The sequence below is a fragment of the Gorilla gorilla genome, chromosome 12 (genome assembly GCF_029281585.2).
Source record: "Gorilla gorilla gorilla isolate KB3781 chromosome 12, NHGRI_mGorGor1-v2.1_pri, whole genome shotgun sequence".
NCBI lineage: Eukaryota > Metazoa > Chordata > Mammalia > Primates > Hominidae > Gorilla > Gorilla gorilla.
This window is the reverse complement of record NC_073236.2, coordinates 100,950,905-100,967,916: the sequence shown is the minus strand read 5'-3', so window position 1 is coordinate 100,967,916 and position 17,012 is coordinate 100,950,905. Positions and strand designations below refer to the sequence as shown.

The following is a 17,012-nucleotide window of genomic DNA, read 5'->3' as shown; positions in this document are numbered from 1 at the left end:
TCACTTCTTGGCTTTTTGGCTGAAATCAAGTATAGAAAAATTAGAAAAAAAGACTAACACATGTATTAGTATTCTGGCACATTGAGGGTCAAATATTATTCTGTTTTCAAAGTTTCACTGAATCTTTTTTTTTTTTTTTCTCAATAGATGGGGGTCCCAATATGTTGCCCAAGCTGGTCTTGAACTGGCCCCAAAGGATCCTCCCACCTTTGCCTTCCAAAGTGCTAGAATTACAGGCATGAACCACCATGCCAGGTCATTTCACTGAATCTTAATTAGTATCTTCCTTACCTTGTCACAGCAATTGCATCTTCCAAAAAAAATTGATCAACAGGAAATGTACGACCTAGAAAAACAAGGAGACAAAATAGAAAAGCCTGAGAACACCCATTCAACCATCTTGAAATAGTTTACATATATAAAATTCTCTTAAAGCTTGTCATGCTAACGTCCTATTTGTTCTGTGGTCTTAAAAGTATCAAGAAGAAAAGTTCTGGTAACAGAAATTGGAAAGGGCAGACTTCAGTCAGTAAACAGAAGCAGTGTACAGGCAGAGAAATGATCCTTTGCTAAGACTTTTTTTCTTTTACCTGTTACACCTTTCATACCCTCCCCCCGGCCCCCGCCACTTCCACCATAGAGGACCTTTAAACATTCAACAGTTGTATTCTAGATCAAACACAAAGTTTCTTCCTTAGATTTATTGCCAGCATTCTCTATAATTAAAACAAACTGCACTATTTTTTATCAGTCAGTGTTTCCAAAGTGTCTTTTTAGTATTCAATTGAAGAAGGATAAATCAAAGCTCAGGGTGATAAATTAATTCCACAGTGAGACTGTGGAAGTGCCCAAAGAAAACACAGACTGTCCAACCTCACTTTCTGCCAGAGTGGACCAACATCCAGAAATTTAGCAGAATCCAGAAATGAACAAATATACTGTCACAGACACAAGTTCCCTCTTTATGACAGACTGCCACTATCAACTTTGATGTTAAACACAATGGAATGCTAGAAATAAGTAACTATGACTTTTTTTAAAAGTCCCCTAAAAAAATTAAAATCTCCCAGCAATGGCCGGGTGCAGTGGCTCACGCCTGTAATCCCAGCACTTTGGGAGGCCGAGGCGGGCAGATCATGAGGTCAGGAGATGGAGACCATCCTGGCTAACACAGTGAAACCCTGTCTCTACTAAAAATACAAAAAATTAGCTGGGCGAGGTGGCGGGTGCCTGTAGTCCCAGCTACTCGGGAGGCTGAGGCAGGAGAATGGCATGAACCAGGGAGGCGGAGGTTGCAGTGAGCCGAGATCACGCCACTGCACTCCAGCCTGGGTGACAGAGCGAGACTCCGTCTCAAAAAAAAAAATCTCCCAGCAAGATATGTTACCTCCTTATCAGCTGCATTATATGGTTTATGATTTTATGTTATAAATGAATCGCTTCTCTAGAAAGAGGTATAAATATCTACTTATGTCTCAAACTTTAAAATAATTATATTTGCTTATTAGAATGATACATATTTAATGATGCATTTTATTCACCTGGTATAGTAATAACTGGGCAGGAATTAAAATAGTCTGAAAAAAGCTCAGCGTTTAGAGTCGCACTCATTAAAATAACTTGAAGACCTGGCCTCTGCGATACAATGTCCTTCAAAACTAGCAGCAAGAAGTCACTAGAGAAAATAAAAGAAACACCTGAGGATCAAACAAATTCAACACATGAAAATTAGTAACTTTTACTATATTTTGAGCGAGAAATGTGTAAGATCTCTGTGAAAAAAAAAACCATTAACATTCATAGAACAATATGTCCTGTTCTTGGATGTGAAGCCTTACTATTACAGGTTGAATATCCGTTATGTGAAATGCTTGGAACCAGAAGTGTTTCAGATTTCAAATTTTCTCAGATTTTGGAATAGTTGCATATACATAATGAGATATCTGGGGGATGGGGCCTAAATCTAAACAAGAAATCAATTTATGTTTCATATATACCTTATATACACAGCCTAAAGGTAACCGTATATAATATTTTGAATAATTTTGTCTGTGAAATAAAGTTGGTGTACATTGAACCAATGGAGAGCAAAGGTGTCAGGTGTGGAATCTTGCCACTTGTAGTGTCATGTCAGCACTCAAGAAGTTTCAGATTTTGGATTATTTCTGATTTTTGGATTAGGGATGCTCAACCTGTATAAAGATATAAATTCTTTCCCAAAGAAACCAAATCCAGGCAGTACCAATCAAAATCCCAACAGGATTTATCATCAAATTTTATAATTATTATTTTTTTACTCTTAGCTGGTATAGGGTACAAATTTGATAATTCTACTTCTTGATATCTACGTGTACCACAAAGAGGCACATACAAAGATTTTCATTATAGCATTGTTTGTAATAATAAGACAATAGAAACTACCCAAATGTCCATCAACTAACTGATAAATGGTTAATTATAACAATATCATCCAGTCTATGAAATAACATGAAGCAGATACAAGGAATAAGGTAGAGCTCTAGATAATAACATGAAAACATCTCTAAGACATATTTTTAGTAGGAAAAATCCCAAGTTGCCTGGAATAATATGCACGGCAGAGTAACACCACCCTAATTGGTCTCTTGGCCCTTGCCCCCTTGCAATCTGTTCTCAATACAGCCAACCAATAATGCTCTTTGAATGTCAGTCTGATTGTGCTGACGGGGTGCGGTGGCTCACACTTGTAATCCTAGCAGTTTGGGAGGCTGAGGTGGGAGGAATGCTTGAGGCCAGGAGTTCAAGACCAACCTAGCCGATATAGCAAGACCCCATCTCTTAAAAAAAAAAGAAAAATCTGATTGTGCCACTCTTCTGCTTAAAATCCAATGACTTCTCATTAGAATTCTTACTAACAAGGCTCTATATGGCACGGTCTACACCCCATGCTCCCCATCTTTTTCTAGTGCTCTCCCGTTCATTCACTCAGCACCGGCTCACTGTTCTCCTTGCTGTCTTTGAGGCATGCACCTTGGGTCTTTTGTACATGTTATTAATCTGCCTGGATTACTGGGCTTCTCTTAGCCCTTCACACAGGTAGCTCTCTCACTTCCTTCAAGTCCTTACTCCAAAGATAGTTTTTCAGTGAGGACTTCCTTGGCTACCTTATTTAAAATTTCAAATGCCCTCCTCCCTTAAATTTCTATTGTCTTTTTTCTGCTTTATTTTTTCTTCTTAGCACTTACCATATTCTGTATTTTACTTATTTATCTTGCTTATTGAGGAGCTCTCCCACTAGAATAGAAGTTCTACAAGGACAAGAATTTTATTCACTACTGCAGGATCTACAACAATGCCTGGGACATAGTAAGTACTCAATGAATATTCATTGACTTACTAAATGAATATATCATCTGTGTAAGAAAAAAAGGTCAGAAAACAAAAGTAACTATTTCTAACAAAGTAAACATCTATATCCATGCATAGAAAGATGTACTACAAGTTTACTTCTAAGAAAGGAACTGAGAGTGGTTTGGGAGTAGTAAGAGGGACTTTCACTTTATCTATAACATTTTTCTTTCTTTTTTTTTTTGAGACAAGGTTTCGCTCTGTCACCCAGGCTGGAATGCAGTGGCGTTATCATGGCTCACTGCAGCCTTGAACTTCTGGGTTCAAGTGATCCTCCTGCCTCAGCCTCCTGAGTAGCTGGGGCTAATTTTTTTGTTTTTGTTTTTATAGTAGAGATTGTGTCTCCCTATATTGCCCAGGCTGGTCTCAAACTCCTGGGCTCAAGTGGTCCTCTTGTCTTGGCTTCCCAAAATGCTGGGATTACTGAACATATAATCAGTAATCCCAGAATGGAAGGCCTGTAGGTGTGAGCCACTGCACCTGGCCTGTTTGAGTTTTTAATGAAAACATATTCTTATACTACTTAGCTCTTTTTAATGAGCTAATTTAATTACATTTATGACTATTTTTGTTTCTTTTTCAGGGAAAAGGGAAATAATCCAACAACAACAGGCAAATGGTTAAGTAATTTATGGTATATCCAGACTTCAGAATTTCCTTATGAAATTCTTACTTTTACAGATAATTCAGCTGGGTGTGGTGGCTTACACCTGTAATCCCAGCACTTTGGGAGGCCAAGGCGAGCATATCACTTGAGCTCAGGAATTCAAGACAAGCCTGGCCAACATGGTGAAACTCCGACTCTATTAAAAAAATAGAAAAATTAGCCAGGCCTGGTGGCATGCACCTGTAGTTCCGGCTACTTGGGAGGCCGAGGCAGGAGGATCGCTTGAACCTGGGAGGTGGAGGCTGCAGTGAGCTGAGACTGCACCACTGCACTCCAGCCTGGATGACAAAGACTTTGTTTCAAAAAAAAAAGATAATTCATTAATTCATGCTATCATTCTGTTAATTCAAAAACAGCACAACAAAACTATATAATCCCAATAGTGTTTGTGGAAATACATCTCTCTTTCTACCATATCCCTCTTCTAACTCCCAATATACTCCCAGAAGAAAAGAGACTAAAATTATAACATGTAACTAGCAATTTTATAAGGGACAGAGATTCTTCTTTTACATTTTTTGGTATTTACTATATGCTTTAGAATGATCATGTCATCTCTGTGATTAGAAAATTTATTAAAATTTCAAACTAACACAACTGTCACCTTTCTATATTCAACCTTTAATCTTGTCAATATTTTTACTGATTTTTGTTCCTAGATTTTACTAGTTTTTGCTTTTTTCAGTCAGAGTTAGCAAATATTCCCCTACTTTTCCTTGTAATTTATATACCCTTTCTTGTAAACTGGTATTTGTAAATATTTGAAGCACCCTTCTCCACTGTGTAATTAATCTTTATTCAGATGTGAACATCTTTTGAATTTTTAACATTCATATTCTACAGATCCTTAGGTTTTATAAAAATCTTTCTCCTATTTTAGCCAGGAACCAAATCCAGTGCTATGTTCTCATTTCTTCAAGTTCGTGGAAGTACAAATGTTATAGAATCCAAAGCTACTCTTCATATTCAAAATTATACTGGATATAGGTTTCCCTAAAAGTTTAAACTTATCTTTATAAATCAATCATTTAAATACCATTAATCTGAGAGAATGTTTTATTTGGCTTCCTCTTCCAAGTTGTTCAGTGATTTTGTTAAAAAAATTTCTTCTTTCAGATGTTCATTTCCAACAGTGGCAAAATGACATTATTTACCATTAATTTTTTTTCCCATTGTTTTCTGGAGTTTCTACAAAAAGATTATTTGCCCCTTAGAGATTTCCAATGTTTTCTGTATAGTCATTTAATATTTATTATTGTCTTGTTCTAGGAATTATTTCTTTTTCTTTTGGTTCATTCTTTTTATCTAAAAGTCTTTCTTTAGTTTCTAATTACTTCATATTTCTTATTTACTAATAATAGTAATGTATTATTTCTTCTAATAGTTCTTCTGGTTATATGCCTTCTCTGTTCAATTCCTTTTTTTTTTTTTCTTGCTCTGTCGCCCAGCCTGGAGTACAGTGGCGCAATCTCGGCTCACGGCAACCTCCGCCTCCCAGGTTCAAGCGATTCTCCTGCCTCAGCCTCCCGAGTAGCTGGGACTACAGGCGCCTGCCACCAGTCCTTTTTTTTTTTTTTTTAATGTTTTGCTTTTAGCTATTTTCTGCTTTCCTATCAGTCCACCAAGTTTACTTAGACTTTTTTTCTTCTTCTCAAGATATTTATTGTGGTACAATACTTTGTGGGAAAACTTCATAATTTTCACAGGACTTTCTCTTTTTTCCCACTAGTTTTCTTTTACTGCTCTAGGGCATGATCCACATGACAAACTATGATTAATGCCATCCATCTTCCTGGCCCTCCTCAGTACTTAAAATATTGAGACTTTTAATTTTTTTTTTTTTTTTTTAGAGATGGAGTCTCATGATATTTCCCAGGCTGAAGTGGCTCTTCACAGGTGCAATCATAGCATACCACAGCCTTGCACTCCTGAACTTAAGCAATCCTCCTGCCTCAGCCTCCTCAGTAGCTGGAACTACAAGCATGCACCACTGTGTCTGGCAAGAATTTTTATTTTATGCCTCACCCTTTAATGACTTCTAATTTCATAAGATAAAATCCACATGCTTTATTATTCATGGTGCTTAAGGCCCTGGAAGGTCTGGCTCCTGCTGCTTCTTCCCTGTGCTACTTTCCCCTTTGCTGCTACACAGCAGGTGCACTGGGCTTCCTTGTTTCTGGACTCACAAAGCCCCTTCCCACTGCAAAATCTTCAAACATACTTTCCTTTCCCCCATTTGTCACCTGGGATTCCTTCTCATATTTCAGTTTTCTTTTCTTTTCTTTTTTTTTTTTTTTGAGACAGGGTCTTGCTTTCTTGACCAGGGTGGAGTGCAGTGGTGCTATCACAGCTCACTGCAGCCGCAACATCCTGGGGGCTCAATTGATTCTCCTGCCTCAGCCTCCTGAGTAGCTGGGACTTTAAGTGTGAGCCATCACGCCTGGCTAATTTTTTTTTTTTTTTTTTTTTTTCTGTATCCCCAGTAGAATGACAACTGGCTATTTTTTTTTTTTTTTTTTACTTTTCGTGGAAACATGGTCTCACTATGTTGCCCAGGTGGGGCTCCAACTCCTGAGCTCGAGCGATCCTCCCACCTTGGCCTCCCAAAGTGCAGGGATTATGGGTGTGAGCCATTGTGCCCGGCCATACTTCAGTTTTGAATTTAAATTGTCATCTTACAGAGATATGATCTTTGAGCATCTATGGGTCTCTCCCTCCAAACACAGCATGCCGTTTATTTCTTCATAGTGCTTATTCCAATTTACAATCATTTGCTTGTTTACTTGTTGATTATTTGTTTTTTCTACTGGACTGTAAGAGATGAGGGGGAGCCATACATGCTTGTTCATCACTGTATCCCCAGCAACTAATATATCACTTGGCATTTAATGCAGGCTGAATAAATACATGAATCAATATCAGGACTGAATGGCCAAATAAACAAGGAAGAAGATACATTCAGCCACAGCATGCATGACATCTGTTATTTCTACTAAGTATGGTATTCAACTTAGCATAATGCCCAGGATGGTGTGAAGTATACCTTCTAACCTAACAGGATGACTCCATCTAATAAGTGATGAGCATGTGCTGTCCTTTTTAGTGTTACAGACCCTGGAGATGAAGAAAGCAGTTGCTCTTCTCTAACATAGGCCTTCCTTGTGGCAAATTATCATTACTAGCTGCATGAAACTGAATTGGAACTAGAAAACAATTTTTTCTGCCATGCCTTCATTTCAGGTGAGTGTGTGTTCCCTGGGAAAGTCTTTGTTTTACCTTTCTTCTGTCCTCTCATGAACTTCATCAACAATGATATGGGAAACTCCTTGTAGAGCTGTATCTCCTTCTAGCCTTCTCAGCAGCACTCCCGTGGTGCAGTATAACAGTCTGGTGGCTGAGGACTTACACATGAAAGGGCAATATAAATCATTAATAAAATTTTCAAAAAAAGGAAACATTACTGGAAAGCCATTTTGAATGGATAGTGATAAAAAATATTGAAAACACCAGCAGTTCCATTTAATAGGAAACCATACTAAACATAGTTTCTTGCCAGGGACAGTAATAAAAGCCTTTCTACTTCATATCAAAATGTTAAGATTTTCATAAAAAGCATTAAAAAACAGTGAATAATGAAAACAGTTCTCAATCTGTCTGCTCCTTATTTGGTTAAATGGATTATGTCCCAAGTTCAAGAGCAAAACAGTCTTTACTAGATGACTTCTGCCAATAAAAAATAAAAAGCTTTACAGAGGAAATTTAGTACAACCAAATAAGAGTTTTTTTGTTTTTTTTTTTTGAGACGGAATTTTGCTCTTTTTGCCCAGGCTGGAGTGCAATGGCGCAATCTCGGCTCATTGCAACTTCCGTCTCCCAGGTTCAAGGGATTCTCCTGCCTCAGACTCCGGAGTAGCTGGGATTACAGGCGTGTGCCACCACACTCGGCTAATTTTTGTATTTTTAGTAGAGATGCGGTTTCTCCATGTTGGTCAGGCTGGTCTCGAACTCCCGACCTCAGGTGATCCACCTGCCTTGGCCTCTCAAAGTGCTGGGATTACAGGTGTGAGCCACCGCGCCTGGCCATAAGAGTTCTTATACCAAAATATTTCTAAATATTTAAATAAATGATTACCGAAGGTAATCATTAATTTAAAAATAACCTGAAAGTATATATCCCAAATTGCCCATAAATCTCCTAACCCCCAAAACTTTTTATACCTAAAAATCATAAATTTCTGTTACCAGGAAATAAGCAGAGCAGACAAACCTTGACACTTTCTAACCGAATCTGGTATCCCACGGTCAGACCCACCCTCTCTGCTCTTTCTTTAGCAACGCGTTCAGCAACAGAGATTGCAGAGATTCGTCGGGGTTGGGTACAGATGATGTTGGCTACCTTCTCAGGTGGTCCATTCAGAGAATCATCCAGAATAAACTGTGGAATTTGTGTGGTTTTCCCACATCTGTATATTAAAACAAATAAGTCCTAAAATGAAGTTTTCAAGGGCTAGTTAACTAAAGAAGCAATCATATGGAATGAGAAAAGTGATAAAGCTAATTAGAATAAAAGTTGTTCAGTTTCAGGTATTTTCTAAAACAACCTCCTGACTTATTACCAAGAGATGGGAAATTCTAGGAATTTGCACTCCAATCAAAAGGACAATCAAATAATAGTTTAGTAACGTTTGTAAAATTGGGACTATTGAACAGACATTAAATTAAGGTCTGTAAATGCTTCTAGGAATGTAAACTCTACACATGAACCCCAAAGAAAAGGAGTATTAGCTTATGATTATCAAAATATTTTATAGGTATTAATTTAGCTATGATTAGGCTGAGGTTAAAAAGATAAACTAGAAGATACAAATTATTACCATATCACTGAGTCTGGACACAAATATAATTATTAAATTGTATACTCTTGAATAAATAACTAAATTAAGTCTGCAATTTGTCCCTGCTAAATAGGAGAATGTAAAACAGGAAAAATAACGCACCATAATTCAGTTGTTTTTAAAAGAAAAATAAAGGCTGGGTGTGGTGACTCACACCTGTAATCCCAGCACTTTGGGAGACCGAGGCAGGCGGATCACTTGAGGCCAGGAGTTCGAGACCAGCCTGGCCAACATGGTAAAACACCCCTCTCTACTAAAAACACACAAAAATTAGTGGGTATGGTGGTGCACCGTAACGGTGCGCCTGTCTTCTCAGCTACTTGGATGGCTGAGGCATGAGAATCACTTGAACCCAGGAGGCAGAGGTTGCAGTGAGCCGAGATCATGCCACTGCACTCCAGCCTGGGTGACAGGAAATCAGAATAAATTCAGAAGATAAAAAGCTCTCAAGCTAAATGTTCTAGAACTATCCTTTAAATTTAAACATGAGCCTTGTTAAAAGTCTTCAGCTGGATTTTTTTGCCTTATGTCTCAAGGCAGATGTATATAATATCTATAAATCCAGCTACAGTTTTTAACAAGTTGAACTGGTTATGGTAACCAGGGTGCATATAATATTTATAGATGAAAGCTGCAGATGAATAAACTGCATTCTTACCCAGTCATACCACTTATGACAACCACCTGGTGCTTACGCAATAAGTTAAGAATGGTTTCTCTTTCTTCCCAAGCAGGGAGTGATTGCCTCTCTTGCAGAATGGACTGGAACTGTCTGGAAGCCTAATAAAATCAAAGATAAGATATCAGTTGGGTTGCTTTTTTTTTTTTTTTTTTTTTGAGACAGGGTCTCACTCTGTTGCCAGGCTGGAGTGCAGTGGTGTGATCACGGCTCACTCCAGTCTCCACTTCCCAGGCTCTAGCGATCCTCCCGCCTCAAGCTCCCAAGTAGCTGGGACTACAGGTGTGTGCCACTATACCCGGCTTTTTGTATTTTTTTGTAGAGACAGGACTTCAGTATGTTGCCCAGGCTGGCCTTTTCAAACTCCTGTGCTCAAGAATCCACCTGCCTTGGTCTCCCAAAGTGCTGGGATTACAGCTTTTTTTTTTTTTAATTATAGAGACAGAGTCTTGTTATGTTACCCTGGATGGTCCTGCACTCCTGGCCTCGAGTGATCCTTTGTTGGATTTGTTGGGATTGGATGTAGAAGACTTTATTCAGAATGCTGCTCAGAGAATCAGCCAGAATGAGTTGTGGAATCTGTACATTAGTTTTCCAACATCTGAATAAACTGAAAGATTTTCTGGGTGAAATAAAGCCCTCTTGCTTAGCACATATCCGGTTCTTCCCAACAAGAGTCTCTATACCAGTACTGTCCAATAGAACTTTCCGTATTGATGGAAATGTTCTATACCTGTGCTGTCCAATACAGCAACACCTGGCTACATGTGGCTATTGAGCACCTGAAATGTGAAGAATAGTGTTACTGAGGAACTGAATTTTTAATTTTAATTAATTAATATAAACAGCCAAACATGGGTAGGGGCTACCATATCAGACAGCATAGCTCTAAACAATATCAGATTTTTACCTAGATCAATAATAGAAAAGCACTCACTAAAGGGTTATTTTTGGGCAGTCACTACAACTATATAAATCAATTTCATATTTAATGGCCAATGCTATAAAAATTGCCTTGTTTGTTAAAACTCTGGCTATACTTTTGAATACTGTAATAAATTTACAGGAACATGCTATTTCCTACATATAATTTTATCATAAACTTATCACACTGATCAAATTGAATATCTAATTTTTTGTTTCTATCATCTTACCTACAGTGCAATTTATATACATTCTGATGTTCTATGGGTATTGTACTACATATGTGATGGTGTTACATGGTGTCAAAAATCAGACTCACAGAACTTTAGAACTGGAGGGCCCTTAGAGAGCATTTAATCCAATTCCCATATTGGTTAAGCAACTTGCCTCTGTCCTATCTCTAACTTTGCCCTCAGGATTCACTTATGAATTCTTTTAAAATAACCTTCATGTGAATGGGGTAAAAACAAAATGGACTTTAGAAACAGAATTGGCTAAACCACTTACTAGCTATGTGATCTTGGGCACATTATTTATCCTTTGAGTCTTTGAAACAGGGTAAAAGTCCTTCCTTATCCTTCTCCTTTTATATATTAATTTTTTCTAAGGTAAATCGCAGTATTTGTTTTGTTTTGTTTTTAGAGACAGGGACTCATTATGTTTTCCAGGCTGGCATTGTCTCAAGTGATCCTCCTGCCTCAGCCTTCCAAGTAGCTGAGACTACAGGCATGTGTTACCACGCCCGCCTGGCTCTAAACCACAGTATTTGTTTTTATTTTGTTTTGTTTTGTTGTTTTGTTTTGTTTTTGAGACGGAGTCTTGCTCTGTTGCCCAGGCTGGAGTACAGTGGTGCAATCGTGGCTCACTGGAACCTGCACCACCAAAGTTCAAGCAATTCTTGTGCCTCAGCCTCCCAAGTGGCTGGGATTACAGGCACCTGCCACCACGCCCGGCTAATTTTTGTATTTTTAGTAGAGACAGGGTTTTGCCATGTTGGCTAGGGTGGTCTTGAACTCCTGACCTCAGGTGATCTGCCTACCTCGGCATCCCAAAGTGCTGGGATTACAGGTGTGAGCCACCATGCCCGGCCAGTAAACCACAGTATTGATATTCCTTTTACATACCAGATTGTCTGTCACAGTACCAAAGGCACATGACTCTGAGACTATTTGGCATATATGTGTGTGTTTGCTATGTACCAGCTATAGGATTTTCCAAAACCATCTAGCATATGCACTTAAGTTTGCTGTGGCCTGTAGAAACTTTGACCACTCAGGGAGAAAAAGAACCAAAAGAATATTAGGGAGGGTAGCCAAAGCTCCCTAATTCCTAATCCCATCATCCAGATATTAGGGAGGCAATGCTACTCATTCTCTCAGCATACCATACCTGTTTCATTCGGAACTGCTTGCAGATTTTACCATTTTCAGCATGTACTGACTTTGCCTGCCAGTCATATCTTTTGGAAATCTTTTTCTTAAGGTTCACATAGCTTTCATTCTCTACTATAACAGGTGCAGGACCGTCATCCTCATCTGACTCCTCAGATTCTGATGCTTTTTCAACTTGAAGGAAAAAAAAGAAAACATTTCAGTACGGAGCCCTTCCTTTAACAAAAGGGGAAAGTCACTGTCTAACAGAGTATCAACAACAAAAAGTCAAAATGGAGAAAAAGTGAAAACTTGAATAAAGTAAGTTCATTCATTTCTAGTATTTCTATTTCTAAAGAACTTAAAATGCATCCTCAAATAAACTTTTATCAAGCATAAACAAAGTAATTAACATTAAAAGAATTAGCAGTGAATGTTTCAACTGTATGCAAGTGTCCCCAAATCCCAACATAAAACAACATAAATATCTATCAAATGATGAATCAATGAACAAAATGTGGTATGTCCACATAATAGAATATTATTCACTAATAAAAAGGAATGATGTAGTGATATGTGCTAGAACACGGATGAACCTTGAACACATTAGCTAAGTGAAAGAAGCCCATCTCAAAAAGCTGCATATTGTGTAATTCCATTTCTATGAAATGTCCAGAGTAGGCAAATCCATAGAGATAGACAGCAGATTTGTGGTTGTGAGGGGCTGGGGGAAGGTGAAAATGAGGAGAGACTGCTATGGGTACATGGGTACAGGGTTTCTTTTGGGGTTGATGATAACGTCCAGGGATTAAAAGGTGGTCATTGTTGCATAATTCTATAAAAATACTAAAAACCATTGAATTGTGTATTTTAAAAGAGTGAATTTTATGGTATATAAATTATGTCTCAATAAAACTATTATTTTAGAAAAAAAGTCCATGACACATAATTTTCATTTCCCAAGGAACACATTTGAATCCCATGCGCTAGAAGCTGCCATCTGGGAGTGGGTCAGGTGGTTAGTGAGTGAATCTGGCTAACTGACCAGCAGCCACATCTCAGAACAGTGTCACTGTTCTCTACCCATTGAAGTTTACCCAAGGACTCTTACGAAATAATACAAACTTTTGTTTCTCTGGAAGAAAGATAGATGGCAACCAATAAAAGAGGATCCTTTTTTTTTTTTTTTTTTTTTAATTAAGAAATAGAGTCTCACTCTGTCTCCAAGGCCGAAATGCAATGGCTCACTGCAGCTTCTACCTCCGAGGCTGAAGTGATTCCCCCACATCAGCCTCTTGAGTACCTGGGACTCAGAGGAGTGCACAACCATGGCTGACTAGCTAAGAAAATATATATATTTTCTAGAGATGGGGTCTCATTATGCTGCCCAGGCTGGTCTCAAACTCCTGGGCTCAAGCAGTGCTCTTACCTCAGCCTCCCAAAGTGCTGGGATTACAGGCATGAGCCACCACACCCAGCAGAGAATTCTTTGAAAGGGGCTTACTTGTGGTGTAAGAATCTGCATAGCAGGCCATGTGCGATGGCTCACGCCTGTAATCCCAGCACTTTGGGAGGCCAAGGCAGGTGGATCACCTGAGGTCAGGAGTTCAAGACCAGTCTGGCCAACATGGTGAAACCCTGTCTTACTAAAAATAGAAAAATTAGCCAGGCGTGGTGGCGGGTGCCTGTAATCCCAGCTACTCAGGAGGCTGAGGCAGGAGAATCGCTTGAACCTGGGAGTCAGAGGTTGCAGTGAGCTGAGATCATACCACTGCACTCCAGCTTGGGGGACAAGAGTGAAACTCCATCTTAAAAAAATAAAAATAAAAAGAATCTGCACAGTAAACCTAGATCTAGACAAAGCTAGAAGCCTGCACAAGTATTTGAGGATTTAGGGATTCATAGAGCTATCCCTAAAGAATTCTGGGGGTCTAGTACACCAAAAGCAGGAGGGTATGGATAGTGGTATAGAAAGCAAAATATCTCTAAAAATTCATTTGAAAGTAATTCAGTATACAGTACAAGAACTAAACACAAGAAAACCAAATGAATTAAATAAAACAGATTTTCTGAGAACGTACCTTAAGGTCCTTCCAAGCCTCGGATTTTGTATAGTTAAACATACATCACTACAAACTTTCAATTCAGGGAGCCCAACCACAGCAACACAATTGAGCCTTACAATTAAAGTCAGATACAATTACAGTTCAGGGAATTCTCATTCCCTTTTGCCCATGGGACTTAATGGCTTGTTCAGCTTGTTCAAGATCACTAAGCCATCCTAGACCAGCCTTAAAAGCTTTGACTTCTAAATCCATCATTCTGAATGCCTCCCTCCACAAAATCAATGCCTTACATACCTTCTGGAATTTGATTAGAAACAAAAGAATTATTTGGAATCACTGGTTTATGACAGGCAGGATTATTTATTCTGGTCCTAGAGGGTACTGGCAGAAAGTTCACAGGAGGGACACTATACTTGTGGTGGGTATTCGTTAGTAACTTGACTATTTCCGACTCTTCCTCTAAAAGGGTTATCAAAGAATATACGACAGGTTCTGAAGTTTCCGCAAATGTCAAGGCCTTGTCATAAAGAAACTCAGAAATATGTAAACGACAAGCCAGAGGTAGGTTCTCATTGGTGGAATAAAATGCCACGAGGGGAGCTTGGTAGGGATATTTGTGGTCTTTAGAAAATCGAATTTCAAGTTCATATAAAAAAGATGCATCTTCATTAGCATTAAGATGAGAATCATCTACACTTCTTTCTACTCTTCCAACAATTTGATTTGGGGGCACTTCATGTTTGAATTTGCATTTTGATCCAAATTTACAATTTCCTTTGAGGTAAAATTTACAGATTTCAAGTGAATTCTCTTGTACATTTTTGGTGCTTTCTTTTGGCTTGGATTTGCGGAATCTACTTGTCAGATACTCCAGTTCTAACCCAATGGTCCAGACTCTGTTCTGAATTCTTTCCATAAATTTTTCTCCACAGATGGACTTGAGAGCAAATGCCTCTTCCTGTCGCTGTTCCATACACTCATCCAAGCTTATCTGGTTGACTGCCTCAGAGATCTTCATCCTCTCTCCAAATGTCTCTGAAAAACACTGGGTAAGGAGATGCTCTAGTGATGCTCCCACATCTCCATCACACATCCTCAGGACCGCTTGACAGCGTTCAATATTGAAACCATACCTGTCAAGGGCAAAACATGACAAAAATGACACATAAAAAGCAGTATCACACCATTACAGTAAAATTCATTTAAATATGCTTAGATGAAGTTATGACTATACATAGGCAGGGCTTGTATTTTGAAAAAGCATCCCTGACAACAATAAGCCCTCCTGAATGACCCCTTCTGATAAGATAGAATATTAGGCCTATCAGGCATTGCTGGAACCCACATAATAGGAAAGTACACAAAGAGGGGTAGTGGGTTTATATGATTTCGGTTTCCTTGAATTCTTTCCCAACTCCCATATATGATCAAAGCAATCACCTGGAAAGTTTTTGCACTGCAAATGGGGAGACTGTAAATTCTGGAACATAAGGCTCCACTGAGGCTAAGCCAGCATATTCCAAAGGATCCAAGTCGGGAACGAGGGAAGGTTCCTGCCCAGCTGGCCAGTACCGCTCATCGTTACAGCAATCAGGCTCATCATCTTCCTCCTCCCCAGAAATGCCTCTTCTAGCAAAGGCAACATTTTCATATATTAGATATTACTTTCTACTTACTTCAAAGAAAAATTTAGCAAAGGTCTAAGAATTTAATTCATAGGATCCTGACTACTCTTCAGTTGCTGATTTAATCTTATATTGAACTATTAATTTATATCTTGGCAATTAACATTTACCAGGCATTTATTAAATGCCAGGTACTGTGTTAACTGCTTTATATGAACTAACTCCTTTAATCATCTTCCCAATAACTGTACCAAATACTACTGGAATGTCCTTTTTTTTTTTTTTTTTTTTTTTTAGATGATCAACTAAAACTCAGAGAGGATTAGTAACTGCCTAGGTTACACATTAAGGAGCAAATAGAGATTTTGCCAAAGGCAGACAGATTCCTGTGTTCTTAACCACAGAAACCTTGGCTATTCTCTCTCTTCTCATTCATAAAAAAACTATCCCTAATTGTTTGTTTTGCTACATAATCTCCCTTTCTAAATCTAAAACAGATAAGAGATTTGTAGATAGGATGGAAAATGAGCTGTTCATGACTGGCCACTAATTAATTCTGGTAAATGGAAAGAAGGAATTAACTTCTCCAACTGAAATCCAAAGCAAAAGAGCCGAAATGCAGTAGAGTGGGAAACGACTAAGATTTAAGAGTAAAAGCTTTCTCTTAGGCAGACAGTCATGACAAGCAAATCCTAAGACTGCACCTGACCGAGTCAATATTTGCTCCTTGAACACTACTTCTACTTGTTCATTACAAGGGTTTATCTGGAAGGTTACAGATAAATCAGTTACTGAATCCATATGAGCACTGCCCTGGAAAAAAATAAAGATAAAAAGGCAATCCCATGGATGTTGCAAAACAAACTCACTCTAAAATTGTGGCTGAATAATTATTCTTGTATTTCTCTTGGCTCACTTTCAACTAATTAAATGGCCACAATAGAATCAGTACTGACACAGCATTCCAAAGATGCACAGGACCTTCACACTGCCAGTATGTTTTCCTTAATATAATAATTGACTCAAATAAAACAATTTACTCAGATCCAGCATCAGCATCTTGTTCTTGCAGGTCTCGGAGAAGAGCTTTCACTTTCTCTTGATTCTCAGAAGTCATATGTAGAGTCTGAAGGGGTACTTTGGCTTTGGGTTTCCATTTTGGGCGTGACTCTCCTTTGCTTATGTTACTGTTGCTAGGTCTATAGAGAACAAAAGAGCAAAATTACACACATACCTTCAATCAGAACTTTTACACTCTCCTCAGGGGTCCCCAGATATACACAATACAAACTGGATTGTCAAGTATCTTACAAAAGATGACAATGAATGTGAGGAGATTCTCCATTTTCTAAAGTATTTACCAGACTTCATTATATCAGACCTGCTGGAAAAAAACCTT

General features: G+C 38.5%; 1 protein-coding gene across 5 annotated transcripts in view; it reads right to left on the bottom strand.

Moving 5' to 3' along the window:
* Nucleotides 1-17,012, bottom strand: part of DHX57 (DExH-box helicase 57) — a 78,294-nt gene that overhangs the window by 48,963 nt on the left and 12,319 nt on the right. For all 5 annotated transcript variants that reach the window (XR_008676808.2, XM_019021186.4, XM_055377739.2 and 2 more), the window contains 9 exons: nucleotides 16,654-16,812; nucleotides 15,429-15,617; nucleotides 14,283-15,121; nucleotides 11,942-12,117; nucleotides 9,608-9,729; nucleotides 8,322-8,517; nucleotides 7,331-7,455; nucleotides 1,542-1,675; nucleotides 292-346 (listed from right to left, as the gene is read on the bottom strand). Coding sequence is in view for 4 of the 5 variants with exons in the window: in XM_019021186.4 (XP_018876731.3) it covers nucleotides 292-346; nucleotides 1,542-1,675; nucleotides 7,331-7,455; nucleotides 8,322-8,517; nucleotides 9,608-9,729; nucleotides 11,942-12,117; nucleotides 14,283-15,121; nucleotides 15,429-15,617; nucleotides 16,654-16,812 (1,995 nt within the window). In the remaining variant the exon portion in view is untranslated. The remainder of the gene's footprint in view (nucleotides 1-291; nucleotides 347-1,541; nucleotides 1,676-7,330; nucleotides 7,456-8,321; nucleotides 8,518-9,607; nucleotides 9,730-11,941; nucleotides 12,118-14,282; nucleotides 15,122-15,428; nucleotides 15,618-16,653; nucleotides 16,813-17,012) is intronic.